The sequence below is a fragment of the Oncorhynchus mykiss genome, chromosome 3 (genome assembly GCF_013265735.2).
Source record: "Oncorhynchus mykiss isolate Arlee chromosome 3, USDA_OmykA_1.1, whole genome shotgun sequence".
NCBI lineage: Eukaryota > Metazoa > Chordata > Actinopteri > Salmoniformes > Salmonidae > Oncorhynchus > Oncorhynchus mykiss.
In genome coordinates this window covers 8,932,771-8,950,596 of record NC_048567.1, presented here as the reverse complement: position 1 = coordinate 8,950,596, position 17,826 = coordinate 8,932,771, and the positions used below count along the sequence as shown (strand labels likewise).

Sequence of the window (17,826 nt, the reverse complement as noted above, 5' to 3'; positions counted from 1 at the left end):
ATCACAGAAAAACTGATAGACTACTACAGGATTCTCTAGACATGGGATTTCACCAACTATGAACTTTGCAAGATAGTTTGCAAAGCCGATGAGAAGCTGTACTCCTTTTGCATCAGACGGGTTTGGCTTGTCGAGGATCACTCTGTCTTTGTCTAGGTCCGGCTTCGGGCCTTTGGCCGAGAGAATGCGACCATGGAAGTGGACATCTTTCACCTTGAACTGCAGCTTCTTCTGGCCAAGGCCAAGCTTAACTGATCGGCAGCGCTCCATCAGTGCCAGGAGCTTCACATCATGAATACGTTCTGCTTCTTCGTCTGTGTCACTACAGCCTACGATCAGGACATCACCGGCTATGGGTTCAATGCCCTTGAGCCCAGCCAGTAACTCGTGCTGCTTGCGTTGGTATACCTCAGGCGCCACTGAGACACCAAACGGGAGCTTGAGCCAGCGTTTCCCACCCCAGGGGTCCAGAAGGTAGTCATGAAGCTGCTTTCTTCGTCCAGCTTGCATTGAAGGAATGCATCTCGGGCATCCACCAAGGTGAAAATCCTGGCCTTGGGAAGCTTATAGAGGACATCCTCTAGTGTCGGCATGATGTAGTGGGATCGTTTCAGTGCTTGGTTCAGTTGCTTTGGGTCGATGCAGACCCTCAGCTTCTCTGTTTTTTTCACTATGACCATATTGCTGATCCAGTCAGTTGGTTTAGTCACAGATGTCATGTGGCCATCTGGGCCTTGTCCAGCTGGGCCTTCACATTGCAATGCGGATTGACACAATAGCCTTGTTCAAGCATTGTACAAATCCCTACACACGGAGTCCAGGAAACAGTCCGTCTAGTCGATTACCTATCAATTACACTCCGTAACAATCATCCTGGTAATTTCTACTGCCTCTGATCTAGCGGACTCACTAAACCCTAGCTTTGTTTGTAAATGATGTCTTCGTGTTTGAGCGTGCCCCTGGCTATCTGTAAATATATATTTAAAAAAAATAGAAAATGGTGCAGTGTGGTCTGCTTAATATAAGGAATTTGAAATTATTCAATTATTCAACTTTTACTTTTGATACTAAGTATATTTTAGCAATTACATTTACTTTTGATACTTAAGTATATTTAAAACCAAACATATATATATATATATATATATATGTATTTGTTTTTTTATTCAAATATAATTATACTGGGTGACTTTTACTTTAGTCATTTTTTTATTAAGGTTTCTTTCCTTTTACTCAAATGACATTTGGGTACTTTTTCCACCACTGGTCATTGTATCTATCATGTACATTTCTGCCTCATTTGGTCAAATTGAATGTACAGTGGACACCACCCATTTCCTCATCCTTATTACTCCACCCCCTTCACCTGAGCAGGGATATAAGGCCAGAGCTGCTTCATCACCGCACAACTGCCTCTTCAATCTACTGCTCCTAAATACTTGGAAGTTCATTTAAGAATTTGAGGTAACTCCTATTTTAACGTGTGTTTTTTAAATTTATGTACATGGAATGGCCAGTTAAATTAGGTCTTAATGAGATGCATTTCTATTACTTTTGTGTATTATTTAGTTGTTTTTTTTACATTTGTCATTTAGAACTGAAATGATACATTCTCATTATAAAAGGGCTAGTTTAGGCACATTTTCTCTTTCTTCCTTTTGTCTAAATGTGTTTCGCTCCTTCCTGTTTGTGTGGGTGTTTACTATAATTAATAAACAGCAGCAAATAAACAATATAAATTCTCTCTTTCAGAATCATGAGTAAGAACTACATGAGCACCGAGAGGATTCTGCTGAAAGAGGACTACCTCCTCTCCAACAATGGACAATTTAAAGCTATCTTTCAGGTACAATAGTTAGTGAAACACTTACATTTCAATTATATTAACATTAGATATCTGGTCTGCAACTTATTTTGACCTTAGAAATGGTTTTTGTAGGGATGTAACGATTCATGCTGTGATCAGACAGACCGTGTCATTAAATCAATGCTGTGTAATAAATTATGTAGTCAAACTTTAATTATATATTTAAAAAATGTTTAATGGATATGTGTACAACAAAAGTTCAACATTCACCTTCTGCTTCCATTAACGTCAAGCCATCTAGCATACAGTTTGATGCATTCGATAAATCCAACATATGCACCACACAGAACTCACTGCAACTGACTCTGCAACGCAATGCTGCAAGGCAAACGCAGCGTTCAATTGGAAATGATGTTGTATATGTTGGATTTATCAAACGTATGCATCAAACTGTATGTGTAGACGGCTTGACATCAATGGTAGCAGAAAAAGTTACTGGCAAAGTGAGAGGATTTAACTCTGGTGCCTTCAGCTGAACCTTCATCTTGAAACATTATTTTTATTCTCTAATATATATAAAAAACGTTCAAAAGTTTGGGGCCACTTAGAAATGTCATTGTTTTTGAAAGATAAGCACATTTTTTGTCAATTAAAATAACATCAAATTGATCAGAAATAGGTTCGATTACAGGCTCAAAATGACCAGCAACAAAGAACTTTCTTCTGAAACTCGTCAGTCTATTATTATTCTGAGAAATGAAGGCTATTCCATGTGAGAAATTGCCAAGAAACTAAAGATCGAGGCATCTGTTTTTTCTCTAAGTAAGAAAAGCTATTCAAGAATTGACTACATTTCTTTCTCTCCAAAAATGCATTCAACAACTTACTGGATAAAAAAAATTATAATGATCATTCTGATTAATTACACCAACAGAAAAATACACTTATTTAATTTGTTTCCCCTACACAGCAACTGTAGTAGGATAATCATCAGCGAGCATCTTCTGGATCCGAAAAGTATTAAATACGTAAATTAAAATATTTACCATTACAAATGTAGACAGAGGACAGAGAAAAGCTGATATAATTTGGTATGCATTTAAGGTGTACATTGGGGCGGCAAGTAGCCCAGTGGTTAAAGCGTTGGGCCAGTAACCGAAAGGTTGCTAGATTGAATCCCTGAACTGACAAGGAAAAAAATCTGTCCTTCTGCCCCCAAACGAGGCAGTTAACCAACTGTTCCTAGGCCGTCATTGTAAATAAGAATGTGTTCTGACTTACCTAGTTAAATTACAATTTTTAAAAACATTAGGGGAATGATAATCTCATACTCTGCAAAAAGTTACATCTGATTTAGAAATTAAAATGCAAGATAAATAAATCACAATCTTAGAAAGCCCATAACAAATCTTTACAAGATAAAGAAGAAAATAACATTTTCTAAATTTACGCAGGAATACGATCTTTTACTTTTGAAGAGAGCCAACAACTACAGGTTAAACTCAAATAAAGCATATTACTTAATGGAAGATAACCCTGGTAAATATCTCACAAAACGAATACACGCTAAACCAGTTATAATTGTAAAATATACAAATTCATGTTAATTAGAAACAACGCAATTAATGACAATTTTAAAAGCTTTATGGAAATTGATATAAATCCGAATTAAACAGTTGGACGAATCCTATAGCCTTAGACTCAACAACCCTGAAGCAATTATCAGCAGACGAAAAATAAATCACTCAACAGGCACCACTAAAAAAGAAATATTAGATGCTTTTAAAACATTCGCGTGGAGAAAAAGCACCAGGAATGGCTAGCTTTATCATCGAATTACCTGCTGAATGGACTTAAAATAGATTTCATTTTTATTGTCCAGGTTCACGATCAGAAATAGTTTTGGTAGTTTTTCTTTAAACAATCAGGGTATACTAGATACATGGGCTCCGATATGAGACACAAATGATGTTTTAGTAGGAAACGATATGGTTTGATTAGAGAACGAATTGAGATTCAGTTCGATGCGATATGATTCTATGCACTGTTGCATGAACACATTAATTTCCCATTCTAAATGAATATCTGCTGCTGATGTAGATCATGAGATAGATGTTTTTATTTCACCTTTATTTAACCAGGTAGGCTAGTTTAGAACTGTCACGAACCGGCTCAAAGCCGGTAACAAAAGGGAGACAACGTGGAGATAAGGAGTAACAAAATATATATTTATTAACTAAAGCAACTAAAGTTAGTGAGGGAAATAAGTCTCCAGCTTCAGCGACTTTTAAATTATTATTTTAAATGATTTATTTATTTTGCAATTCATTCCAGTCACTGGCAGCAGAGAACTGGAAGGAAAAGTGGCCAAAGTAGGTGTTGGCTTTGGGGATGACCAGTGAGATATACCTGCTGGAGCGCGTGCTACGGATGGGTGTTATCGTGACCAGTAAGCTGAGATAAGGCAGAGCTTTACCTAGCATAGACTTATAGATGACCTGGAGCCAGTGGGTCTGGCGACGAATATGTAGCGAGGGCCAGCCGACTAGAGCATACAGGTTGCAGTGGTGGGTGGTATATGGGGCCTTGGTAACAAATCAAATCAAATCAAATTTTATTTGTCACATACACATGGTTAGCATATGTTAATGCGAGTGTAGCGAAATGCTTGTGCTTCTAGTTCCGACAATGCAGTAATAACCAACAAGTAATCTAACTAACAATTCCAAAACTACTGTCTTGTACACAGTGTAAGGGGATAAAGAATATGTACATAAGGATATATGAATGAGTGATGGTACAGAGCAGCATAGGCAAGATACAGTAGATGGTATCGAGTACAGTATATACATATGAGATGAGTATGTAAACAAAGTGGCATAGTTAAAGTGGCTAGTGATACATGTATTACATAAGGATACAGTCGATGATATAGAGTACAGTATATACGTATGCATATGAGATGAATAATGTAGGGTAAGTAACATTATATAAGGTAGCATTGTTTAAAGTGGCTAGTGATATATTTACATCATTTCCCATCAATTCCCATTATTAAAGTGGCTGGAGTTGAGTCAGTGTCAGTGTGTTGGCAGCAGCCACTCAATGTTAGTGGTGGCTGTTTAACAGTCTGATGGCCTTGAGATAGAAGCTGTTTTTCAGTCTCTCGGTCCCAGCTTTGATGCACCTGTACTGACCTCGCCTTCTGGATGATAGCGGGGTGAACAGGCAGTGGCTCGGGTGGTTGATGTTCTTGATGATCTTTATGGCCTTCCTGTGACATCGGGTGGTGTAGGTGTCCTGGAGGGCAGGTAGTTTGCCCCCGGTGATGCGTTGTGCAGACCTCACCACCCTCTGGAGAGCCTTACGGTTGAGGGCGGAGCAGTTGCCGTACCAGGCGGTGATACAGCCCGCCAGGATGCTCTCGATTGTGCATCTGTAGAAGTTTGTGAGTGCTTTTGGTGACAAGCCGAATTTCTTCAGCCTCCTGAGGCTGAAGAGGCGCTGCTGCGCCTTCTTCACAATGCTGTCTGTGTGAGTGGACCAATTCAGTTTGTTTGTGATGTGTATGCCGAGGAACTTAAAACTTGCTACCCTCTCCACTACTGTTCCATCGATGTGGATAGGGGGGTGTTTCTCTGCTGTTTCCTGAAGTCCACAATCATCTCCTTAGTTTTGTTGACGTTGAGTGTGAGGTTATTTTCCTGACACCACACTCCGAGGGCCCTCACCTCCTCCCTGTAGGCCGTCTCGTCGTTGTTGGTAATCAAGCCTACCACTGTTGTGTCGTCCGCAAACTTGATGATTGAGTTGGAGGCGTGCGTGGCCACGCAGTCGTGGGTGAACAGGGAGTACAGGAGAGGGCTCAGAACGCACCCTTGTGGGGCCCCAGTGTTGAGGATCAGCGGGGAGGAGATGTTGTTGCCTACCCTCACCACCTGGGGGCGGCCCGTCAGGAAGTCCAGTACCCAGTTGCACAGGGCGGGGTCGAGACCCAGGGTCTCGAGCTTGATGACGAGCTTGGAGGGTACTATGGTGTTGAATGCCGAGCTGTAGTCAATGAACAGCATTCTCACATAGGTATTCCTCTTGTCCAGATGGGTTAGGGCGGTGTGCAGTGTGGTTGAGATTGCATCGTCTGTGGACCTATTTGGGCGGTAAGCAAATTGGAGTGGGTCTAGGGTGTCAGGTAGGGTGGAGGTGATATGGTCCTTGACTAGTCTCTCAAAGCACTTCATGATGACGGAAGTGAGTGCTACGGGGCGGTAGTCGTTTAGCTCAGTTACCTTAGCTTTCTTGGGAACAGGAACAATGGTGGCCCTCTTGAAGCATGTGGGAACAGCAGACTGGTATAGGGATTGATTGAATATGTCCGTAAACACACCGGCCAGCTGGTCTGCGCATGCTCTGAGGGCGCGTCTGGGGATGCCGTCTGGGCCTGCAGCCTTGCGAGGGTTAACCCGTTTAAATGTCTTACTCACCTCGGCTGCAGTGAAGGAGAGACCGCATGTTTTCGTTGCAGGCCGTGTCAGTGGCACTGTATTGTCCTCAAAGCGGGCAAAAAAGTTATTTAGTCTGCCTGGGAGCAGGACATCCTGGTCCGTGACTGGGCTGGATTTCTTCCTGTAGTCCGTGATTGACTGTAGACCCTGCCACATGCCTCTTGTGTCTGAGCCGTTGAATTGAGATTCTACTTTGTCTCTGTACTGACGCTTAGCTTGTTTGATAGCCTTGCGGAGGGAATAGCTGCACTGTTTGTATTCGGTCATGTTACCAGACACCTTGCCCTGATTAAAAGCAGTGGTTTGCGCTTTCAGTTTCACGCGAATGCTGCCATCAATCCACGGTTTCTGGTTAGGGAATGTTTTAATCGTTGCTATGGGAACGACATCTTCAATGCACGTTCTAATGAACTCACACACCGAATCAGCGTATTCGTCAATGTTGTTGTCTGACGCAATACGAAACATGTCCCAGTCCACGTGGTGGAAGCAGTCTTGGAGTGTGGAGTCAGCTTGGTCGGACCAGCGTTGGACAGACCTCAGCATGGGAGCCTCTTGTTTTAGTTTCTGTCTGTAGGCAGGGATCAACAAAATGGAGTCGTGGTCAGCTTTTCCGAAAGGGGGGCGGGGCAGGGCCTTATATGCGTCGCGGAAGTTAGAGTAACAATGATCCAAGGTCTTTCCACCCCTGGTTGCGCAATCGATATGCTGATAAAATTTAGGGAGTCTTGTTTTCAGATTAGCCTTGTTAAAATCCCCAGCTACAATGAATGCAGCCTCCGGATGAATGGTTTCCAGTTTGCAAAGAGTTAAATAAAGTGGCACTGTGATGGGTCAGGCGACGAGCCAGAGCCAGTGGGTCAGGCGACGAATATGTAGCGAGGGCCAGCCGACTAGAGCATACAGGTTGCAGTGGTGGGTGGTATATGGGGCCTTGGTAACAAAACGGATGGCACTGTGATAGACTGCATCCAGTTTGCTGAGTAGAGTATTGGATAGTCAGTTTTACGAGGGTAAGTTTGGCGGTGTGAGTGAAGGCGGCTTTGTTGCGAAATATAAAGCTGATTCTAGATTTCATTTTAGATTGGAGATGTTTGATATACGTCTGGAAGGAGAGTTTACAGTCTAGCCAGACACCTAGAATGTGGACAACTACAAATTCCTAAGTCAGAACCGCCCAGAGTAGTGATGCTAGTCGTGCGGGTGGGTGCGGGCAGCGAACGTTTGAAAAGCATGCATTTTGTTTTACTAGCGTTTAAGAGCAGTTGGAGGCCACGGAAGGAGTGTTGTCTGGCATTGAAGCTCGTTTGGAGGTTAGTTAAGTGTCCAAAGAAGGGCCAGATGTATACAGAATGGAGTCGTCTGCGTAGAGGTGGATCAGGGAATCACCCGCAGCAAGAGCGTCATCGTTGATATATACAGAGAAAAGAGTCGGCCCGAGAATTGAACCCTGTGGCACCCCCATAGAGACTGCCAGAGTTCCGGACAACAGGCAGGGCAGGATGGATATAGGTCTATAACAGTTTTGGTCTAGAGTGTCACCTCCTTTGAAGAGGGGGAGGACCACGGCAGCTTTCCAATATTTAGGGATCTCGGACAACGGCAGCTTTCCAATATTTAGGGATCTCGGACGATACGAAAGAGTGGTTGAACAGACTGGTAATAGGGGTTGCAACAATGGCGGCAGATCATTTTAGAAAGAGGGTCCAGATTGTCTAGCCCAGCTGATTTGTACGGGTCCAGGTTTAGCAGCTCTTTCAGAACATCTGTTATCTGGATTTGGGTGAAGGACAAGCTGGGGAGGCTCGGGCAAGTAGCTGCGGGGGTTGCGGAGCTGGTAGCCAGGAGGAAAGCGTGGCCAGCTGTAGAGAAATGCTTATTTAAATTTTCTATTATCATGGATTTATCGGTGGTGACCGTGTTACCTAGCCTCAGTGCAGTGGGCAGCTGGGAGGAGGTGCTCTCGTTTTCCATGGACTTTAGTGTCCCAAAACTTTTTGGAGTTTCTGTTTGAAAAAGCTAGCCTTTGCTTTCCTGACTGACTGCGTGTATTGGTTCCTGACTTCCCTGAACAGTTGCATATTGCGTGGACTATTCGATGCTAGTGCAGTCCGCCACAGGATGTTTTTGTGCTGGTCGAGGGCAGTCAAGTCTGGAGTTCTACCTTTTTTTGAAAGGGGCATGCTTATTTAAGATGGTGAGGAAATTACTTTTAAAGAACGACCAGGCATCCTCGACTGACGGGATGAGGTCAATATCCTTCCAGGATACCTTGGCCAGGTCGATTAGAAAGGCCTGCTCGTAGAAGTGTTTTAGGGAGCGTTTGACAGTGATGAGGGGTGGTCGTTTGACTGTGGACCCATAGCGGATACAGGCAATGAGGCAGTGATAGCTGAGATCCTGATTGAAAACAGCAGAGGTGTATTTGGAGGGCAAGTTGGTCAGGATAATGTCTATGAGGGTGCACATGTTTTTGGATTTAGGGTTGTACCTAGTGGGTTCCTTGATAATTTGTGAGATTGAGGGCATCTAGCTTAGATTGTAGGACTGATGGGATGTTAAGCATATCCCAGTTTAGGTCACATAACAGAACGAACTCTGAAGAGGAGGGGCAATCAATTCACATATGGTGTCCAGAGCACAGCTGGGAGCTGAGGGGGGTCTATAACAGGAGGCAACAGTGAGAGACTTAATTCTGGAGGGATTCATTTTTAGAATTAGAAGTTCAAACTGTTTGGGCGTAGACCTGGAAAGTATGACAGAACTTTGCAAGCTATCTCTGCAGTAGATTGCAACTCCTCCCCCTTTGGCAGTTCTATCTTGATGGAAAATGTTGTAGTTTGGTATGGAAATCTCAGAATTCAGACACGGCAAGGACATCAGGGTTGGTGGAGTGTGCTAAAGCAGTGAGTAAAACAAATGTAGGGAGGCGGCTTCTGATAACATGCATGAAACCAAGGCTTTTTCGAAGTCAACAAATGAGTGCCTGAGGACACGCAGGACCTGGGTTCTGTGTGTGTGCGTGTGTGTAAATGATGTATGTCTATATAGGCACCTGAGCTGAGCAATAGAGACTAGGCATCTACCACCCCACTCAATAGCTATTTGTTCAGCACTTTTGAAATGTACAGCGACAGAATTCAGAACATGGGCCGTTCTTACAGCATTCTCCCTGTACACCAAGTCAGTACCATAGGATAAAGGGGGCATATAAGCAGACAATGAAAGCTCTTACAATATTCAATGATTACATTACTCTAAAATAGGCTACATGGGCACCACCAAGTCAGAACAGTAGGGGGGGAAGGGACCAAATTATTAGGGTGAGGCACATAGGCTACTAACAGCTTACTACACAAAATACACATAGTAGTACTTTCTTAGCTACAGTATACATATCTCCCTGTCATATTACATAATTTATGCAGCTGCAAACAAGACATTTTTGGACTCCCCTTGTTGTGCCGTGCTCACTTGAACAGGAAGGTGGCGCGGCGGTCCTTGTGGGCAAATTTTTCATCAGTCTGGCATTTCCTGGATTTATGGTGCTTTCAAGACAATTGGGAACTCAGGGGGGGGGGGGGGGGGGGGGGGAAACAAGGTTGAATCATGACGTCAGTGATCTTCAGGTCGGAGCTCTAGAAAGAGGCCAGAGTTCACAACTTCAAAAATGTATTTTCCCAGTCTGAGCTTGTTTTTTTTTTCCAGAGTTCCCTGTTGTCTTGAACTCATTAAAGTCTGAGATTTCCAAGTTTCCAGTTGTTTTGAATGCGGCAGAAGGCATGCTGGATTGACATCATGGCCAATATATTCAAACTTTTCTGGCCCATGGTGTTGAATGTTTATCCTTTTAAGCCTGGAATAGAGACCCTTAAACCCAGACTTGGACCAAACACCCTCTCTACTGAATAGCAGGCTAATGATTGCTTTGCAACCACTCATTGTTGAATTTGCATTTTCCAACTTGTAATGTTTATGGTCGATGAGCAGCAATACATTTTATCTATAATTTCTCTTCATATGACAAGGATTGAAAAGGATTTGCCAGCAGACTGTCACCATGATTCATGAAAATGACTGCTTGTCATGCTTGTTGACATGATCAGTCCAATCAAATCTACGGTAGATATAACGTGATTTAACTATTTATCTGTGGCCAACGACCTTGAGCCTTCTTGGATGGGCACTTCTAATGTAACTATGGCAGCACCCATGGGACTTGAATTTGAGGTCTCAATGTATATTTTGCGTTTATGTGGTGTCCCAATGAGTGACAGAACATTGAGCCAATCACTGCACAACTAGAATACATTACCAATCCCTAAGCTCTGTATTTTCCAATGGCTGTCCCACCACCACAGAAAGCAATGAGCTATGCTGAAGCACCTGCATTTTGAAGCTGCCTTACTCAAGAAAGCAAAAAAAGAGACCATGTTTGTATGCGGATTTATTAACTTAATTTTATTTTTGACATTGTTTGCAAACTGATATGTGACACGTATTAATGCCAAAATAACATGCAAAACAGGCTCTGCCCTCTGACGGGTCACCATTGATATGTTACGTTTCCTAATGTGTGTATTCATTTGTGGATGTCCATTATACATTCTGATATGTTACGAATTGCAGATTTTAATTTAGAATGGGAAATTAAAATCTTAGTGCATCGATTTACATCGCATCAAACCAAATCGCATTGATTCATTCTCTAATCAAAACCGCATCGAATTGATTCAAATGAAAACGTATCATTCCTGTATCATATCGCAGACCAAGTATCTAGATACGTATCGAATGGAATAAATGCACACCCCTAATATTTTGTTTTAGCTGACGAACACTTGCCGCGAATATTGAAAAATAATTTGGCAAATATTTTTCACCCTAAACTTTAAGTAATCATTTAAGTGGATGAAAGGAATGCACAGCAGTACAGTGGTCATCTGTCTAACATGTTTATATGCAAATTAATTTTCTCTTTGCAGACCGATGGCAACTTTGTGCTCTACGGTTGGGGTCGGGTTGTCTGGGCATCAAACACTGTGAACAAAGATGCTCAGAGGCTCATCCTCCAACAGGATGGAAACCTGGTCATCTACACCAAACAGGACCATCCCATTTGGGCAAGTAACACTGGCCGTTGCAACAATACACAAAGAGGCCACCTCACCCTCACTGACAAAGGTACCCTGGAGCTCTATAGAGACCGAGAGGTGATCTGGACATCGTAACATCGACCAGCCCAACAATGCACAAAGAGGTCACCTCACCCTCCCTGACGAAGGTGCCCTGATGCTCTACAGTCCCAGAAATATGGTCTGGTGCTCTCGTGAGGACACTAGTAATGAGGCAGAGTAACAGCTTCACTTGATCATACCTGTCTACATCTACCACTAAACTGTATTCAAAAGCCTTGAGGCTTTTTAACCCTTTGATTTGGTCAAATAAAACTGTATTGACTTAAAGTAGTCATTTGTGTTGTAATTATGTGCATTGTGTCAGGTACTCTCTATATTCAAAAGACAAATATCACTAACTTTTCATGAAGAAAATGGCTGTATTGGCTCATATAAAAGAGAACATGAGATCTGACTGTTTATGTATATTTTTATTATGAAAGACACTATCATGCATCACAACAGAATCATTTATGGAGGGACACATACACAACTGCAACGTTATAATCCATGTATGAGTCTGTTGGCGTTTGTCCCATAGAGAATGCTAGTGGCCTTGATGTCGCATGGGCAGCACCATCGAGGGCTTCCGCCATTTTAAAGTGGTCAAAGTAGTCAACTGAGTGGGGATTCCTATGGGTTATAGCCTCAATGGCACTGCCCATGCTGTCACAGATATAAAGATGAGTCCTATCTCTATGGGTGAGTGGGAGGGTGTGGGCCCATGTGTGATGTTACAGGAAGGCACACAGTCTCTCCAGTACAGAAGGGTTTCTGTTGCTGAGGAAGATCAGTTCTTTCTTCCCTTCCTCTGTCTGACCTTATAGAGAGAAATCTCTCAATCAGTTCAACATGTCATAATCTAAACCATCACAAACAGTGGTGAAAGTGAATATCTCTTACTGTGTGGGTGTTGTAGCCAGTGGCGGTCCAGGTAGTAGAGGTAACAGCTCTCAAACTCCTTCTCACTGTAGAGGGAGACTGGTACTGGGATAAATGGGTCCATGCTGTCAAAGCCCTCCTGTAGGAGGAACAGAGGATAGATGTTTTTAATATGTGAACTTCTGTTTCTATATGCATCATCAGTCAAATAAACACATCAGAAGGGTCTTGTCCAAAAACATCTACATCATTCCCTTGTTAGCCCAGATCAATAGACACCAAGGGTTAGAGGTAGTTTTTGGACTGGACATACAACAACATTAACCAGGGTGTAATCATGACCACTGCCTCTCCCAGCAGCTCCTGGGGCAGGTAGGCAGAGCTTGGAGCGTAGAGAGATCCTGTCTGAGACAGCGTGGCGATGACCGCCCCTCCACACTGAGGAGAGAGAGAGAGGAACAGAGGTGTAAATCACAATTGTCTAATGTCTATTACACAGAGGATAACCACCATGCAGTTCTCACCCAGTCATTGTTGATCATCTTCCTCAAGTTATGAACCAACGTCAACTCCTCTGGAGCCACCTGGCAGAGAGGAGAGACACAGAAAAAGTAGAGAGAGAAGGGAAAAGTGACAGGGGAGAGAAAGGTCAGTCAAGTAAGCAATCTTTACACAGAAATTACAAAGGCAAAAATGGAAGCAATAGAAATCAACATTTTTTATAGATCCACAGTGAGGTGAATGAATGTATAGGTGTATTAGTACAGGGCTCTTGTCCTCCTTCTTGAGCGTGGTCCTTCCCCAGAGACCGTTGACTCCATCAACAGCCACAGCCAGCCTGAAGCCCCCCTCTGTCCCCCCAGCCTGTAGCCTCAGCTCCTTTAGAACTGCCCCCACCACATCACTGCTGCTCTTCACACGAGACACTCCCTGGGGAGAAAAAAGCACAGCTTAACAATGATACGTGGTATGAGATTCTTAAGAGAAGTGCACTGAACCAATTATGTTTCAGAACTGGAGCCCAGACGCAAGGCTTCCACATGAAAACAGTAGGGATTCTGCAATAAAGTCTTTGTTGTCATTCAACAAGAGATTACTTGTTTTCATGCACATTTTTTTATTGAAAAATACTGCACAATACATCTTAGTTAAATATAAAATTGCATGACTAAGATCGCCTTGGCAAAAACGTCATAACAGATTAAGTTATTTTAGATTAATTCTGACTACGGCATCTCAAAAATGGACAAACAGCACTATTAACACTCATTTTTCAAGTGAAGGTCTTAAGGGAGCATGCGAGCACACTCGTTCGGCCAAACTGAAGGATGCTGACGCCTTAATAAAGGGCACGTTGACACTGGACTCACCATGTCCACCAGCTCCCCTAGTGGCCGTCCCTCCTCAGTGCTCTCTCTTTTAGTCCACACCTACCGCTGCCTCAACTTGATCTAAAACAACAAGGGGAGACACAGTCACAAATACAGGATGCCTCAAGGAGTAAAAATATGCTTAACAACTGTGTGCAATAGTATTTAAAATGACATCTCTGTACCCCACACACACAATTATCAGTAAGGTTCCTAAGTCAAACAATGAATTTCAAGCACAGATTCAACCAAAGGCCATGGAGCTTTTCCTGTGGTTCACAAAGGGCACCTATTGGTAGTTGGGTAAATATACAAATAAAACAGACATTGAATATCCCTTTGAGTATGGTGGAGCTATTATTGATGCACCATCCAAAGTGTAAAATTAAACCCACAACGATACAGGCGGCAATCCTAACGTAGTTTCCGGAGAGGCAGGAACCACTCAGGGATTTCACCATGAGGCGAATCGTGATTTAAATAAAGTTTGAGTTTAAAGGCTGTGATAGGAGATAACGGAGGATGGATCAACATAGTAGTTATTTCACAATACTAACATAATTGATAGAGTGAAAAGAAGGAAGCCATCCTGTTTGCAATAAGGCACTAAAGTAATACTGAAAAAATGTGGTATGAAATTAACTTTTTGTCCTGAATGCAAAGTGTTGTTTGGGGTAAATCCAACACAACAAACACATCACTGAGTATCATGTCATATTTTCAAGAGTGGTGGTGGCTGCATCATGTTATGGGTATACTTGTCATCGGCAAGGCCTCTGGAGTTTTTTTAGGATAAAAAGAAACCGACACTGTGAAACAAACAAAGTTTCATATACACTGGAATTGCTTACAAAGATGACGTTGAATGTTCCTTTTTTAAATATTAGGCAAATATGGTACAATCCAGGTATGCAAAGCTCTGAGACTTACCCAGAAAGACTCACAGCTGTAATTGCTGCCAAATGTGATTGACATGTATTAACTCAAATCAAAATATTACTTTTTTTATTTTCCATTAATTAAAAAAATAAAATGTTTCTTCCACTTTGAGAACTTGTGTAGATCGTTGACAAAAAACAACAATTAAATCAATTTTAATCCGGCTTTGTAACAACAAAATGTGGAAAAAGTCTAGGTGTGTGAATAGTTTCTGAAGGCACTGTATCTTACTTCTAATGTTAGGATTAGGGGATGGTAAACTGATCCTAGATGTGTTCCTACAGGCAACACATACAGTGCCAGTCAAAGGTTTGGACACACCTACTCATTCCAGGGTTTCTTTCTTTCTTTCTTTTACTATTTTCCACATTGTAGAATAATAGTGAAGACATCAAAACTATGTAATAACATATGGAATCATGTAGTAACCCAAAAAGTGATTACAGCTTTTTGGGTTTGTACGGTGTGCAAAGCCTTGACATTTTTGCACACCGTGTGTCCAAACTTTTGACAGGCACTGTACCTGGCGCCCACTATCTATCTGAGGAGGAGGGGCTACCTTGGAGAGGAAGTGTTCATTGGTGGTTCTGAAGTTGCGTAGCCAGTTGGAGGCCTGTATTGGCTGGTCAAAGCGGGAGGCGTGGTAGGAGGAGGGCAACAGCTCCTTACAGTTCTTCACCCACAGGTGGGCTATAGAGGGGAGATTATTATCATCATCATCATCATCATTATTTTGTGTGTCTGTGTGTATGCCACGTCGGGGTGTGTGTGTGTTACTCACCATCTGGTATGTGTAGTACTAGCCATCCTTGTGTGGAGCAGTAGTGGACAGTTTGACAGAGAGACATGGTCTTCCCTCTGCCCTTCACCCCATCTACACAACCAGTCAAGGTCAACACCAACATAATTCAACACAATACAGGTAGACAACACAGGTCATAGAGAGGTACAGGGATGACTGTGTACAGTCGTGGCCAAAAGTTTTGAGAATGACACATTCATTTCCACAAAGTTTGCTGCCTCAGTTTGTATGATGGCATGGCAATTTGCATATACTCCAGAATGTTATCAAGAGTGATCAGATGAACTGCAATTAATTGCAAAGTCCCTCTTTGCAATGCAAATTAAATGAATCCCCAAAAAAACATTTCCACTGCATTTCAGCCCTGCCACAAAAGGACCAGCTGACATCATGTTAGTGATTCTCTCGTTAACACAGGTGTGAGTGTTGACGAGGACAAGGCTGAAGATCACTCTGTTATGTTGATTGAGTTCAAATAACAGATGCTTACCTGCAAGGAAACACGTGCCGTCATCATTGCTTTGCACAAAAAGGGCTTCACAGGCAAGGATATTGCTGCCAGTAATATTGCACCTAAATCAACCATTTATCGGATCATCAAGAACTTCAAGGAGAGCGGTTCAATTGTTGTGAAGAAGGCTTCTGGGCACCCAAGAAAGTCCAGCAAGCGCCCGGACCATCTCCTAAAGTTGATTCAGCTGCGGGATCGGGGCACCACCAGTACAGAGCTTGCTCAGGAATGGCAGCAGGCGTGTGTGCATCTGCACGCACAGTGAGGCGAAGACTTTTGGAGGATGGCCTGGTGTCAAGAAGGGCAGCAAAGAAGCCACTTCTCTTCAGGAAAAACATAATGGACAGACTAATATTCTGCAAAAGGTCATTTTCTCTGATGAATCCCCTTTCCGATTGTTTGGGACATCCGGAAAAAAAGCTTGTCCGGAGAAGACAAGGTGAGCGCTACCATCAGTCCTGTGTCATGCCAACCGTAGAGCATCCTGAGACCATTCATGTGTGGGGTTGCTTCTCAGCCAAGGGAGTGGGCTCACTCACAATTTTGCCTAAGAACACAGCTATGAATGAAGAATGGTACCAACACATCCTCCGAGAGCAACTTCTCCCAACCATCCAGGAACAGTTTGGTGATGAACAATGCCTTTTCCAACATGATGGAGCACCTTGCCATAAGGCAAAAGTGATAACTAAGTGGCTCAGGGAACAAAACATTGATATTTTGGGTCCATTGCCAGGAAACTCCCCAGACCTTAATCCCATTGAGAACTTGTGGTCAATCCTCAAGAGGCAGGTGGACAAACAAAACCCCACAAATTCGGACAAACTCCAAGCATTGATTATGCAAGAATGGGCTGCCATCAGTCAGGATGTGGCCCAGAAGTTAATTGACAGCAAGCCAGGGCAGATTTCAGAGGTCTTGAAAAAGAAGGGTCAACACTGCAAATATTGACTCTTTGCATCAACTTCTGGTAATTGTCAATAAAAGCGTTTGACACTTATGAAATGCTTGTAATTATACTTCAGTATTCCATAGCAACATATGACAAAAATATCTGAAGACACTGAAGCAGCAAACTTTGTGGAAATTAATATCTGTGTCATTCTCAAATGTTTTGGCCACGACTGTATATTAAATGTGTAAAGGTACACTGAGGTGTGATCAGGTATATTAGGTAGGGTAGGATACAGAGTAGGTAGCGCAGGGTGGGCTTGCTGTAGTCAGCTCTCTTCAGGTGAGATATCAGCTCCAGAGCAGGCTGCCTCACCATCACACAGCCCTCGTTAAACGTCTTCACCTGGACACGGGTACAGACAGTCAGTCATACTGTAACACACACACACACACACACACACACACACACACACACACACTACCTGTTGTTGGTATCGTGGAGGCAGGCCATGGGGGAAGACAGTGTGGAAGTGGGAGGGGGGCACAGTGTAGTACTGCCCTAGGTGCTGTTCTGACTGACAGGCCTGGGGACAGAGGGAGAGGAAACATCAGTACCCTCCACACTTATTACCACATGCTACAGAATAAAGTGTGGTTGATTATTCCACCTACCGGGTCGTTCTCCTGTGTTCTGAAGATGGAGAATGTCTCCGGTCTCATCTCCATGCCAACCGCCTCCTGCTGCTGGCCACACCCACTGCCATGGAGCGGCCGCACCTGCGCTACCTGTCCGTGACATCATCACATTCCACAGGTAAGAGGCAGGTGTAGAGCGTCTATCATAGTCCAAAACGTGTACGCCTAAGCACAGCAGTGTTCTAGAATTTAGGACCGTTAGAATGAACTACAGTACAGTGGTGAAGCACAAAACACATTTTTACT

The 17,826-nt window shown here is 43.1% G+C and overlaps 2 protein-coding genes across 3 annotated transcripts; one reads left to right on the top strand and one right to left on the bottom strand.

Annotated features, from left to right (window-relative positions):
- Nucleotides 1–1,417: 1,417 nt before the first annotated feature.
- On the top strand, nt 1,418–11,777 carry LOC100136250 (lectin). Of its 2 annotated transcripts, none has more exons than XM_036963171.1 (3): nt 1,418–1,441; nt 1,753–1,846; nt 11,295–11,777. In XM_036963171.1, exons 2-3 carry the CDS (start codon nt 1,757–1,759, stop codon nt 11,538–11,540), a joined length of 336 nt encoding a protein of 111 aa, XP_036819066.1. In that variant the 5' UTR covers nt 1,418–1,441; nt 1,753–1,756; the 3' UTR covers nt 11,541–11,777.
- Nucleotides 11,778–11,898: 121 nt separating this feature from the next.
- Nucleotides 11,899–17,826, bottom strand: LOC110517169 (28S ribosomal protein S29, mitochondrial). The gene is given in 11 exon segments (XM_036967958.1): nt 11,899–12,306; nt 12,390–12,507; nt 12,717–12,806; nt 12,893–12,952; nt 13,134–13,298; nt 13,739–13,819; nt 15,237–15,367; nt 15,459–15,551; nt 17,179–17,287; nt 17,367–17,468; nt 17,557–17,826. Coding segments are annotated over 11 exon segments (1,089 nt in total). The 5' UTR covers nt 17,611–17,826; the 3' UTR covers nt 11,899–12,220.

What these genes read in the sequence shown, in the direction of transcription:
- LOC100136250 (XM_036963171.1), top strand. Translation starts at nt 1,757, where the DNA reads ATGAGTAAGAACTACATGAGCACCGAGAGGATTCTGCTGAAAGAGGAC. An exon ending in AATTTAAAGCTATCTTTCAG is followed by an intron (nt 1,847 to 11,294) that starts GTACAATAGTTA and finishes TTCTCTTTGCAG; the next exon opens with ACCGATGGCAACTTTGTGCT.